This window comes from Notolepis coatsorum (genome assembly GCF_963971535.1).
Source record: "Notolepis coatsorum genome assembly, chromosome: 11".
Lineage (NCBI taxonomy): Eukaryota > Metazoa > Chordata > Actinopteri > Aulopiformes > Paralepididae > Notolepis > Notolepis coatsorum.
In genome coordinates, this window is record NC_140175.1 from 124,062,747 (window position 1) to 124,077,763 (window position 15,017).

The window sequence follows — 15,017 nt, forward strand, 5'->3', positions numbered from 1 at the left end:
TTATCATCTTCTAACATGACACTGTAACATCATATTTATCATCTTCTAACATGACACTCTGTAACATCATATTTATCATCTTCTAACATGACACTCTGTAACATCATATTTATCATCTTCTAACATGACTCTGTAACATCATATTTATCATCTTCTAACATGACTCTCTGTAACATCATATGTATCATCTTCTAACATGACACTGTAACATCATATTTATCATCTTCTAACATGACTCTGTAACATCATATTTATCATCTTCTAACATGACTCTGTAACATCATATTTATCATCTTCTAACATGACTCTGTAACATCATATTTATCATCTTCTAACATGACACTCTGTAACATCATATTTATCATCTTCTAACATGACTCTGTAACATCATATTTATCATCTTCTAACATGACTCTGTAACATCATATTTATCATCTTCTAACATGACTCTGTAACATCATATTTTCATCTTCTAACATGACTCTGTAACATCATATTTATCATCTTCTAACATGACACTCAGTAACATCATATTTATCATCTTCTAACATGACTCTGTAACATCATATTTATCATCTTCTAACATGACTCTCTGTAACATCATATTTATCATCTTCTAACATGACACTCTGTAACATCATATTTATCATCTTCTAACATGACTCTGTAACATCATATTATCATCTTCTAACATGACTCTCTGTAACATCATATTTATCATCATCTTCTAACATGACACTCTGTAACATCATATTTATCATCTTCTAACATGACTCTGTAACATCATATTTATCATCTTCTAACATGACTCTGTAACATCATATTTATCATCTTCTAACATGACACTCTGTAACATCATATTTATCATCTTCTAACATGACACTCTGTAACATCATATTTATCATCTTCTAACATGACTCTGTAACATCATATTTATCATCTTCTAACATGACTCTGTAACATCATATTTATCATCTTCTAACATGACTCTGTAACATCATATTTATCATCTTCTAACATGACTCTGTAACATCATATTTATCATCTTCTAACATGACTCTGTAACATCATATTTATCATCTTCTAACATGACTCTCTGTAACATCATATTTATCATCTTCTAACAAGACACTCTGTCACATCATATTTATCATCTTCTAACATGACTCTGTAACATCATATTTATCATCTTCTAACATGACTCTGTAACATCATATTTATCATCTTCTAACATGACTCTGTAACAGTCATATTTATCATCTTCTAACATGACACTCTGTAACATCATATTTATCATCTTCTAACATGACTCTGTAACATCATATTTATCATCTTCTAACATGACACTCTGTAACATCATATTTATCATCTTCTAACATGACTCTGTAACATCATATTTATCATCTTCTAACATGACACTCTGTAACATCATATTTCTCATCTTCTAACATGACTCTCTGTAACATCATATTTATCATCTTCTAACATGACTCTCTGTAACATCATATTTATCATCATCTAACATGACTCTCTGTAACATCATATTTATCATCTTCTAACATGACTCTGTCACATCATATTTATCATCTTCTAACATGACTCTCTGTAACATCATATTTATCATCTTCTAACATGACACTCTGTAACGACATATTTATCATCTTCTAACATGACACTCTGTAACATCATATTTATCATCTTCTAACATGACTCTCTGTAACATCATATTTATCATCTTCTAACATGACTCTGTCACATCATATTTATCATCTTCTAACATGACACTCTGTAACATCATATTTATCATCTTCTAACATGACTCTGTAACATCATATTTATCATCTTCTAACATGACTCTGTCACATCATATTTATCATCTTCTAACATGACACTCTGTAACATCATATTTATCATCTTCTAACATGACTCTGTCACATCATATTTATCATCTTCTAACATGACACTCTGTAACATCATATTTATCATCTTCTAACATGACTCTGTCACATCATATTTATCATCTTCTAACATGACACTCTGTAACATCATATTTATCATCTTCTAACATGACTCTGTAACATCATATTTATCATCTTCTAACATGACACTCTGTAACATCATATTTCTCATCTTCTAACATGACTCTCTGTAACATCATATTTATCATCTTCTAACATGACACTCTGTAACATCATATTTATCATCTTCTAACATGACTCTGTAACATCATATTTATCATCTTCTAACATGACTCTGTAACATCATATTTATCATCTTCTAACATGACTCTCTGTAACATCATATTTATCATCTTCTAACAAGACACTCTGTCACATCATATTTATCATCTTCTAACATGACTCTGTAACATCATATTTATCATCTTCTAACATGACTCTGTAACATCATATTTATCATCTTCTAACATGACTCTGTAACATCATATTTATCATCTTCTAACATGACACTCTGTAACATCATATTTATCATCTTCTAACATGACTCTGTAACATCATATTTATCATCTTCTAACATGACACTCTGTAACATCATATTTATCATCTTCTAACATGACTCTGTAACATCATATTTATCATCTTCTAACATGACACTCTGTAACATCATATTTATCATCTTCTAACATGACACTCTGTAACATCATATTTATCATCTTCTAACATGACTCTGTAACATCATATTTATCATCATCTTCTAACATGACACTGTAACATCATATTTATCATCTTCTAACATGACTCTCTGTAACATCATATTTATCATCTTCTAACATGACTCTCTGTAACATCATATTTATCATCTTCTAACATGACACTCTGTAACGACATATTTATCATCTTCTAACATGACACTCTGTAACATCATATTTATCATCTTCTAACATGACTCTCTGTAACATCATATTTATCATCTTCTAACATGACTCTGTCACATCATATTTATCATCTTCTAACATGACACTCTGTAACATCATATTTATCATCTTCTAACATGACTCTGTAACATCATATTTATCATCTTCTAACATGACTCTGTCACATCATATTTATCATCTTCTAACATGACACTCTGTAACATCATATTTATCATCTTCTAACATGACTCTGTCACATCATATTTATCATCTTCTAACATGACACTCTGTAACATCATATTTATCATCTTCTAACATGACTCTGTCACATCATATTTATCATCTTCTAACATGACACTCTGTAACATCATATTTATCATCTTCTAACATGACTCTGTAACATCATATTTATCATCTTCTAACATGACACTCTGTAACATCATATTTCTCATCTTCTAACATGACTCTCTGTAACATCATATTTATCATCTTCTAACATGACTCTCTGTAACATCATATTTATCATCTTCTAACATGACTCTGTAACATCATATTTATCATCTTCTAACATGACTCTGTAACATCATATTTATCATCTTCTAACATGACTCTGTAACATCATATTTATCATCTTCTAACATGACTCTGTAACATCATATTTATCATCTTCTAACATGACACTCTGTCACATCATGTTTATCATCTTCTAACATGACTCTGTAACATCATATTTATCATCTTCTAACATGACACTCTGTCACATCATATTTATCATCTTCTAACATGACTCTCTGTAACATCATATTTATCATCTTCTAACATGACTCTCTGTAACATCATATTTATCATCTTCTAACATGACTCTGTAACATCATATTTATCATCTTCTAACATGACTCTCTGTAACATCATATTTATCATCTTCTAACATGACTCTCTGTAACATCATATTTATTATCTTCTAACATGACTCTGTAACATCATATTTATCATCTTCTAACATGACTCTGTAACATCATATTTATCATCTTCTAACATGACACTCTGTAACATCATATTTATCATCTTCTAACATGACTCTCTGTAACATCATATTTATCATCTTCTAACATGACTCTGTAACATCATATTTATCATCTTCTAACATGACTCTGTCACATCATATTTATCATCTTCTAACATGACTCTCTGTAACATCATATTTATCATCTTCTAACATGACTCTGTAACATCATATTTATCATCTTCTAACATGACTCTGTAACATCATATTTATCATATTCTAACATGACTCTCTGTAACATCATATTTATCATCTTCTAACATGACACTCTGTCACATCATATTTATCATCTTCTAACATGACTCTGTCACATCATATTTATCATCTTCTAACATGACTCTCTGTCACATCATATTTATCATCATCTTCTAACATGACACTCTGTCACATCATATTTATCATCTTCTAACATGACTCTCTGTAACATCATATTTATCATCTTCTAACATGACTCTCTGTAACATCATATTTATCATCTTCTAACATGACACTCTGTAACATCATATTTATCATCTTCTAACATGACTCTGTCACATCATATTTATCATCTTCTAACATGACTCTGTAACATCATATTTATCATCTTCTAACATGACACTGTAACATCATATTTATCATCTTCTAACATGACACTCTGTAACATCATATTTATCATCTTCTAACATGACTCTGTAACATCATATTTATCATCTTCTAACATGACTCTGTCACATCATATTTATCATCTTCTAACATGACTCTGTAACATCATATTTATCATCTTCTAACATGACACTCTGTAACATCATATTTATCATCTTCTAACATGACTCTGTAACATCATATTTATCATCTTCTAACATGACACTGTAACATCATATTTATCATCTTCTAACATGACTCTGTAACATCATATTTATCATCTTCTAACATGACACTCTGTAACATCATATTTATCATCTTCTAACATGACACTCTGTAACATCATATTTATCATCTTCTAACATGACTCTCTGTAACATCATATTTATCATCTTCTAACATGACTCTCTGTAACATCATATTTATCATCTTCTAACATGACTCTGTAACATCATATTTATCATCTTCTAACAAGACTCTGTAACATCATATTTATCATCTTCTAACATGACTCTGTCACATCATATTTATCATCTTCTAACATGACTCTGTCACATCATATTTATCATCTTCTAACATGACACTCTGTAACATCATATTTATCATCTTCTAACATGACTCTGTAACATCATATTTATCATCTTCTAACATGACTCTGTCACATCATATTTATCATCTTCTAACATGACACTGTAACATCATATTTATCATTTTCTAACATGACTCTGTCACATCATATTTATCATCTTCTAACATGACACTCTGTAACATCATATTTATCATCTTCTAACATGACTCTGTCACATCATATTTATCATCTTCTAACATGACACTCTGTAACATCATATTTATCATCTTCTAACATGACTCTGTAACATCATATTTATCATCTTCTAACATGACACTCTGTAACATCATATTTCTCATCTTCTAACATGACTCTCTGTAACATCATATTTATCATCTTCTAACATGACTCTCTGTAACATCATATTTATCATCTTCTAACATGACTCTGTAACATCATATTTATCATCTTCTAACATGACTCTGTAACATCATATTTATCATCTTCTAACATGACACTCTGTCACATCATGTTTATCATCTTCTAACATGACTCTCTGTAACATCATATTTATCATCTTCTAACATGACTCTCTGTAACATCATATTTATCATCTTCTAACATGACTCTGTCACATCATATTTATCATCTTCTAACATGACTCTGTAACATCATATTTATCATCTTCTAACATGACTCTGTAACATCATATTTATCATCTTCTAACATGACTCTCTGTAACATCATATTTATCATCTTCTAACATGACTCTGTCACATCATATTTATCATCTTCTAACATGACTCTGTAACATCATATTTATCATCTTCTAACATGACTCTCTGTCACATCATATTTATCATCTTCTAACATGACACTCTGTAACATCATATTTATCATCTTCTAACATGACTCTGTAACATCATATTTATCATCTTCTAACATGACTCTCTGTAACATCATATTTATCATCATCTTCTAACATGACACTCTGTCACATCATATTTATCATCTTCTAACATGACTCTCTGTAACATCATATTTATCATCTTCTAACATGACTCTCTGTAACATCATATTTATCATCTTCTAACATGACTCTGTAACATCATATTTATCATCTTCTAACATGACTCTCTGTAACATCATATTTATCATCTTCTAACATGACTCTCTGTAACATCATATTTATCATCTTCTAACATGACTCTGTAACATCATATTTATCATCTTCTAACATGACTCTGTAACATCATATTTATCATCTTCTAACATGACACTCTGTCACATCATATTTATCATCTTCTAACATGACACTCTGTAACATCATATTTATCATCTTCTAACATGACTCTCTGTAACATCATATTTATCATCTTCTAACATGACTCTGTAACATCATATTTATCATCTTCTAACATGACTCTGTCACATCATATTTATCATCTTCTAACATGACTCTCTGTAACATCATATTTATCATCTTCTAACATGACTCTGTAACATCATATTTATCATCTTCTAACATGACTCTGTAACATCATATTTATCATCTTCTAACATGACTCTCTGTAACATCATATTTATCATCTTCTAACATGACTCTCTGTAACATCATATTTATCATCTTCTAACATGACACTCTGTCACATCATATTTATCATCTTCTAACATGACTCTGTCACATCATATTTATCATCTTCTAACATGACTCTCTGTCACATCATATTTATCATCATCTTCTAACATGACACTCTGTCACATCATATTTATCATCTTCTAACATGACTCTCTGTAACATCATATTTATCATCTTCTAACATGACTCTCTGTAACATCATATTTATCATCTTCTAACATGCCACTCTGTAACATCATATTTATCATCTTTTAACATGACTCTGTCACATCATATTTATCATCTTCTAACATGACTCTGTAACATCATATTTATCATCTTCTAACATGACACTGTAACATCATATGTATCATCTTCTAACATGACACTCTGTAACATCATATTTATCATCTTCTAACATGACTCTGTAACATCATATTTATCATCTTCTAACATGACTCTGTCACATCATATTTATCATCTTCTAACATGACTCTGTAACATCATATTTATCATCTTCTAACATGACACTCTGTAACATTATATTTATCATCTTCTAACATGACACTCTGTAACATCATATTTATCATCATCTTCTAACATGACTCTCTGTAACATCATATTTATCATCTTCTAACATGACACTCTGTAACATCATATTTATCATCTTCTAACATGACTCTGTAACATCATATTTATCATCATCTTCTAACATGACACTGTAACATCATATTTATCATCTTCTAACATGACACTGTAACATCATATGTATCATCTTCTAACATGACACTCTGTAACATCATATTTATCATCTTCTAACATGACTCTGTAACATCATATTTATCATCTTCTAACATGACTCTGTCACATCATATTTATCATCTTCTAACATGACTCTGTAACATCATATTTATCATCTTCTAACATGACACTCTGTAACATCATATTTATCATCTTCTAACATGACACTCTGTAACATCATATTTATCATCTTCTAACATGACTCTGTAACATCATATTTATCATCATCTTCTAACATGACACTGTAACATCATATTTATCATCTTCTAACATGACACTCTGTCACATCATATTTCTCAGTTGTCTGATGACTCTGCTTCATTGATCACCATGATCATAAAACTGGCATCGTAACTCCTCCTCTGTTGTTTGTTAACTGGTTAACTGCACGTGTGTGTGTGTGTGTGACACTTTAAAGCCCAACATCCAGGTTAAACCCTACTGATCAATTATGGGTAGTTTACATCATTGGTATATAATTTCATTATTTATTTTTTTCCATTTGACACCGGAAATGCCACTCCGAAAGAGTTAAAAAGGTCCACGCACGAATAACATGCACGCGCGAATCAAAAAAGCTTATCAAACGCCGACGTCACTACAGGTGCATATTAATGAGCCGAATCTAAAAGCTTATCAGACGCTAGCACGGCCGTGACGTCACTTCAGGAAACGTATGCCTTGCCCGTCCCGGTCGCGTGTACCGGTTCCGCAACAGTAAGTGACTTCCGGGTAGGCCTGATTGGCCCCGACAGGCACGTGACGCGGCAAACTCAGGACGCGCAACGAGGCTGCTGAGAGCTGTCGCGCGGAAATAGGCTGTCTATTGCCATTCTCTAACACAAACTCTAACCTTAACCAGCTCCTTAACAGCGCCTAAACTTAACCGTTCTAACCTTAACCAACTCCGAAACAATGCCTAACCTTAACCTTAACCTTAACCATGCCTAACCTTAACCATAGAAAGAATATTGCCATTCTCTAACACAAACTCTAACCTTAACCAGCTCCTTAACAGCGCCTAAACTTAACCGTTCTAACCTTAACCAACTCCGAAACAATGCCTAACCTTAACCTTAACCATGCCTAACCTTAACCGGCGAAAGAATACACGTTAAAAAAAAATCACGTTAAAAAAAAAAAATTCAATGGGATTCGAACTCGTCAACAACGGACCGCAGGATCGCAGGACCGCTGCTCTGCGAGGTGAGCTAAAGCGCTGAATGAAAGTCGTAGCGGATTTGGACGGTTACATCATTCCGCAAGCTCTGCCGCGCGGCAGAGAAAGTTGCGCGTCACGTGCCTGTCGGGGCCAATCAGGCCTACCCCGGAAGTCACTTACTGTTGCGGAACAGTTACACGCGTCCCGGTCATAGTACTACTCGATATATGGCGCTGGCTAACGTTAGCATTATGTCTACTGTCGTGAACCATTTGAGATCGGGGCATGTAGAGGAGTTTGGAGTCCGTCCCTGCGGAGCTATAGTGGTTCTCTCCTCTTTGTGTGCCCCCGTTCTCGCGTGTGTCCTGCCGGGGAGCTTGTGGACGCGACAACAGCGGCGGCCGTAGCGTTAGTTAGCTCATAGCTATCGTGTACCACTAGCGTTACGGCGGGCTCGAGCACCCTACGGCTGCCGCCGTTGTCGCGTCCATGGGCTCCCCGGCAGGGTACCCGTGGGGACGGGGGGTGTACAGAGAGGAGAGAACCATTTTGTGTCGGGCGTTCATGCCGGCCAGCGAGCCGGACGTCGGGATATGTTGTTAGCACAATAGCTACCAAGCTAAGCTATGTTAGCTTATAACGGTGTACACAATATGTACAACGACACAATGATTTACATTATTACAAATATGGTAACGTGGTTGTGGCTTTTACAAATAGTGGTTAGTTTTAGAGATGGATGGCTATGATCACGGAGCAATAGTGTTGTTAGGTGAAACAGATACATTTTCATTCGGCTAGTAGTAGCAAGGCTCTCAGTGCCTGCCACTAGCTGTGTGTGACTCTCAGCGCCCCCTGGTGAGCCCCCTGGTGCCCTGCATTTCTTGTGACGACATCATTTCGATTACACACGCACGTTATGAACCATTGATTAAAATATCCACGTGCGTGGTGATTGTGTTGGGCAGACAAAATGTTTGATAAAAACGCTAAAACTGGGTCAATTTCAATACTTTTTTTTCCTTCTTCATGAAAGTCACCGTTGGCCTAGTCCACATTGTTTATTGAACAAAAATACAACATGAAGGTTGGCCTTTAAACACTTTAAACACTACACCATATTTGATCTATTTATTACTAAAATATTTGCACCAGTGGCGTCGTTAGCCCTGGGCTTCCGGGGCTTTAGCCCTGGGCTTCCGGGGCTTTAGCCCCGGATGTTTTTCTCTTAGCCCCGGATCTAAAAAAAAAAAAAAAAAAAAAAAAATGTTCTTCTTTGGTTTTTAGTACTTTTAAACATCGATTTTTAGCAAGTAGTAGTTTTCATTTGATCCTATATAATTTTTTCATTCACCGATTTGTGGACTTTTTTTTTTAGTGTCTTGAAAGGCGCATTATAAATCAAATGCATTATTATTATTATTATCATCCAGGAGGGAAAAGACACTTTGGATAGTAGGGACTGCATCTCTGCCTGTCCTGGCCAGGAAACACTTTGCAACTGTGATCTCCTCTGGCAGTAGTTGGATATTGTAATGTGTGGCGAGGGGTTGCAGCAATTCCACTGAGAGAAACTGGTCTGAGGCTGGATAACATGCCTGTATGCCTCTCATACATTGTTCTCCAACTCATGAGAACCTGCTCTCAAGCTCTTGCAGCATTCTGTCGAGGACTGGATAGAACAGTCTCAGCTGATCTCCATGAGGTCTGAGCTTGTGCCACAAGATGACTCAACTACATACTCGTCCATCATTTTCTGCTTCCTCCTTTGGCTGGTAGTATGTTCCTCAATTTTTTCGATTGCTTAAGCACGATTTTGAAAACAGGGCCCGGTGTTTCAAAACACTACACACAATTAGCACAACCACACACACAATTATCAGAACACCTCAGAACCTTTGCTAAATTAAACACAAACTATACACTAATTTATAAAAACTACATTTTGTGTTTCATATGACTTAATTCTGTTTGAACCAGTTACACACTGCTGTGCTTAACCTAAAACACATTTAGCAATTCTACTTCTCAGTGATTAGAGTACTGTGAGTGAAGTACACAGAGAAATGCAAATATACAATAAATTCACCAAACACTACACAAGACCAATGCTGTAGACTGATGAAAATATAATTTATTTATCTACATATACCCAAATCAATGATGCAGACTGATGAAAAAAAAATTCTCTCCATATACCCAAATCAATGATGCAGACTGACAAAAATATAAATTTTCTCTCCATATAACCAAATCAGTCGACATTTCAACATGGAGAATCACAACAAAACATGTCCCAGTTTTCATGCTACTACAGTGTGCATAACACAGTAATCTCAGCAATATCAGACAAACATAAAATACTGTATCCAGTACAGGTTAAAATTACAGTAAAACAAAAACAAAAAAACAAAACATTTAAATAGAGTACAGAAAATACTAGACAAAATCTCTTTGCCTAGCTGGATCTGGCAAGAGATTATTTTGTTGCGATTCTCCATGTTGACATGTTGACTGATTTGGGTATATGGAGAGAACATTTATATTTTCATCAGTCTGCATCATTGGTTGTCTTGTGTAGTGTTTGGTGAATGTATTGTATATTTTCACGTTCTCTGTGTACAGTACTTCACTCTCCTTCCGTTTTGGTTGAAGGCAGGTGAACTCACCTGCTGCATTTTTATAGTGCTTAAACCTGATTGGTGTATCTACAATTAAGCAATGGTGTGTTTGTGCATCTGATTGCTGTGTTTAACCAATTGGCTCATATGTGTGGTAATTTGACATTCTATGTGTAATGTAATGCAAGTGTGTTTAGTGTTTTGCAAATCACTGTGTATTGTTTTGCAAAAAGTGTGAGGCTGACTTTGTGCTTATAGGGGTGCAAATCTGGGCCTATATTTTGCTCCTTGAGTGTAAGGTTTTGATAATTGTGTAATACTTTTGATTTGAGTGTTTATGCAATCGAAGAAAACTGTAAAGACTAGAGATTAACTGTTTATTTCTTTTGTACATAGGCTGTGCATAAGTTTGTTTATTTGCTTATGTGTATGATTCTTAACTGTGTTTTTATTTTGTTATTGGTATGTATGTATGTATGTATGTATGTATGTATGTATGTATGTATGTATGTATGTATGTATGTATGTATGTATGTATGTATGTATGTATGTATGTATGTATGTATGTATGTATGTATGTATGTATGTATGTATGTATGTATGTATGTATGTATGTATGTATATATATGTATATTTGTACCCTCATTAGGGCCTCTTGGACCATATCAATGTTTTATCTGGCTAAATAAAGGTTAAAGGGGAACTATTTTACTATTTCTTTCACTATTTGGGCACTTTTACACAATTCCTGTGAGTTTATGGAACACCTCTGTAATTTTATATATTTTTTTAATTAATTGTTTTGTATTTCTAATCAAGTCCTCAAAAACAGCATTTTTCTACCTCAAGATCTTAAGCCGTTTTGAGCCTGGGCTCCAACCACAATGGTAAACCACGCCCACGCCTGAACATTAACATGCAGCGGTGTCTTTCTGACATCACAAATCATCACATTTTCAGATGACTCAGTTCAGTGAGGGTGAATATTGTGAGAGGAGAATTGGAAGAATGCGCCAATATGAGAATTAGAGACATAGATCATATTAATATAAGTCCACATAGCTAGGAAACAATGCTAAACACTGAAAAAGGCCATTTATAAGATAGTTCCCCTTTAAATAAATCAATAAGAAACTGATGATTTGGTCCTGTTAACTTTGAATTTTCTATGGGGACTGCCCATATCCCTCTCATGGACCTGGACCTCACTTTAAAAAACTCGAATCTAGTTCTTCAGTATTCGTCTCTAATTACTCTAAAATTGCGTATTTCTGTGTAAAAAAAAATAAAAAAAAAGGGGGGGGGGGGCCTGGGCTGAAGCCCCCAATGTTTTCTAACCCTAAAAACGCCCCTGATTTGCACTACATCTCTACCCCATTTTAGCATTTTGTTGCATTTTTTACTTTCGTTTTGTATATATTTTGTATGGTGTTTGATCTTTATTCTTTCTACTTGTTTTACTGTAATTCGAGATGACGCTCGAATGAATGTGGACCGTTCTATCAGAGGGAGGGAGCTTCGGTGGCCAGCCGAACAGGATAATGAAAAAATGATCCCACTAAATGGCCAGACGTGTCTTATGGCGACATCTTCAATTACCTCATTGAGTCTCCAGGTAGACTAATGTTTATATTTAAGTGCAGCGGTCTGTAGCCACTTACATGACCATCGAAGCTCCCCCCTCTGATGGAACAGTCCACATTCATTCGAGCGTCATCTCGCGTCGTCCAGACTCCATGGGCACTCTGCGCATGTCCAGCGGAATAGGTGCTTTAAAATGGGCTTTTTCTCTGCCGATTTAGTTCTGATCGATTAGTTATGGGTCACGCCGTGTTCAGGAGAGCGAGGCGCATAAACGTCTATTGCATCATGTCTCTAGCACCCCCACAGCCGTATCGGCAACCACTTCCATCACGGCTCTCGTCCACATTCATTCATATGCACCCCCCGCAATCTCCTCCCTGATTTCAGAATCCCGGAAGTGTTACGGTGGTCTATGGATCAACATGGCATGACTACAGATCCCAGACTCCCCTCCAACCAGGGTCGTATCAGCCTACAGATCCCAGACTCCCCTCCACCAGGTCAGCCTACAGATCCCAGACTCCCCTCCACCAGGTCGTATCAGCCTACAGATCCCAGACTCCCCTCCACCAGGTCAGCCTACAGATCCCAGGGGCCACTGGAGCGATTAACAGGCTCTATTCTTTCTCCTGCATTCGCTTCAATGTCTCTGACCTGGTGAAAAGCACTGCTGTCTTACCTCAGGCAAGAGAGAGAGAGAGAGAGAGAGAGAGAGAGAGAGGGGGGAGAGATAAAGAGAGAGGGATAGAGAGAGAGGGAAAGAGAGAGAGAGAGAGGGATAGAGAGAGAGGGAAAGAGAGGGAGAGAGAGGGATAGAGAGAGAGGGATAGAGAGACAGGGAGGGGGATAGAGAGAGAGGGAGTAGAGAGAGAGAGAGCGAGAGAGAGGAGAGACGAGAGAGAGAGAGATAGAGAGAGAGAGAGAGAGAGAGAGAGAGAGAGAGAGAGAGAGAGGAGAGAGAGAGAGAGAGAGAGAGAGAGAGAGAAGGAAGAGGAGAGAGGAGAGAGAGAGAGAGAGAGAGGAGAGAGAGAGGGAGAGAGAGAGAGAGGAGAGAGAGAGAGAGAGAGAGAGAGAGAGAGAGAGAAAGGAAGACACATGAAGACACATGTGAACCGCTTCCATTCTGTTCGGCTCTGGCAGCTCCTGGTACCTTTGTGGAACCTGACCTAGATAAAGAAGGGCCCGCGACCGGAGCCGTGTGGCACTCCTCACCCCCCCATCGCCCCCGGGGCACTCTGCTCTCTATTGTCGGCCTATTCAAGATGCAAGGGGGGGAGGGGGGGGCTGGTCTTTGAAAATAAATAAATAAATAAATCAGAGAGTGCACTGTGCCAGGATTGGCTCACAAGGTTGTTTTGTTGTAGCGGGTGCAGGTCGGAATGCCCTCGGAGGTGGATAACTGTGAAAGGTTCACTCTCAAATCGCTTGGGCTTGTCGTGTGACTCGTGTTTATTATAATCTCTTGTTCAAATAGATGTTGTTGTCATAAGGCGGCAAAGCAGAAGACTGGGAATATGCCACCCCACAGACTATGTGTCTTTTGCACTTGTATAAATAGTTTAGATACAATAAGTATAATAATGATGGAGCTAAAATTGTATATTGTATAGTAGTGTACATAGGAACCAGTGCCCTCTCAGGTATTTTAGTCTATTTTTATCATGCACATTTATGTCTTGCCTTTAAAAAAAATTTACGTCTATTTTATTATTGTATTATTCTATGTCTATTGTATTATTGCACAATCGATGCCACGCGCATTTCACTGTATGGCCTGGTATGTATGTGACAAATAAACCTCTTGATTCTTGATTCTTGATTCACTTAGCAAACATTTCTCTACCAGTGTCAGTCAGGACTTTCGACACTTGATCTCGACAGATCCCCTCTGGATTCCCACTTGCCAGTCATCCTTGGAAATGAGAATTTTGTGATCTGCCTGCTTGAATAAAGGTGAAAAGAAAAATTATTTAGACTCACACACACGGTGGAAAAGGAGTGGGAGCTAAAAATACGTCGCCCCCGTAGCTCACACAGGGCATGCAGTGTTTTCAATGGGGGGGGGGGGGGGGTTCTGTGGAATAAAAGACAAAACATCACCCAGTAA

The 15,017-nt window shown here is 36.0% G+C and overlaps 2 protein-coding genes across 2 annotated transcripts in view; one reads left to right on the forward strand and one right to left on the reverse strand.

The window, feature by feature from the left end:
• Positions 1-15,017, reverse strand: part of pip5kl1 (phosphatidylinositol-4-phosphate 5-kinase-like 1) — a gene marked incomplete at both ends in the record, with an annotated part of 469,911 nt that overhangs the window by 247,367 nt on the left and 207,527 nt on the right. The gene's annotated exons all lie outside the window — the stretch shown is intronic.
• LOC311236449 (uncharacterized protein) overlaps positions 13,338-15,017 on the forward strand; it is a gene marked incomplete at its 5' end in the record, with an annotated part of 67,545 nt that continues 65,865 nt past the window's right edge. The window contains one exon of the mRNA XM_084324130.1: positions 13,338-13,410. Within this exon, the coding sequence (XP_084180256.1) occupies positions 13,338-13,410 (73 nt within the window). The remainder of the gene's footprint in view (positions 13,411-15,017) is intronic.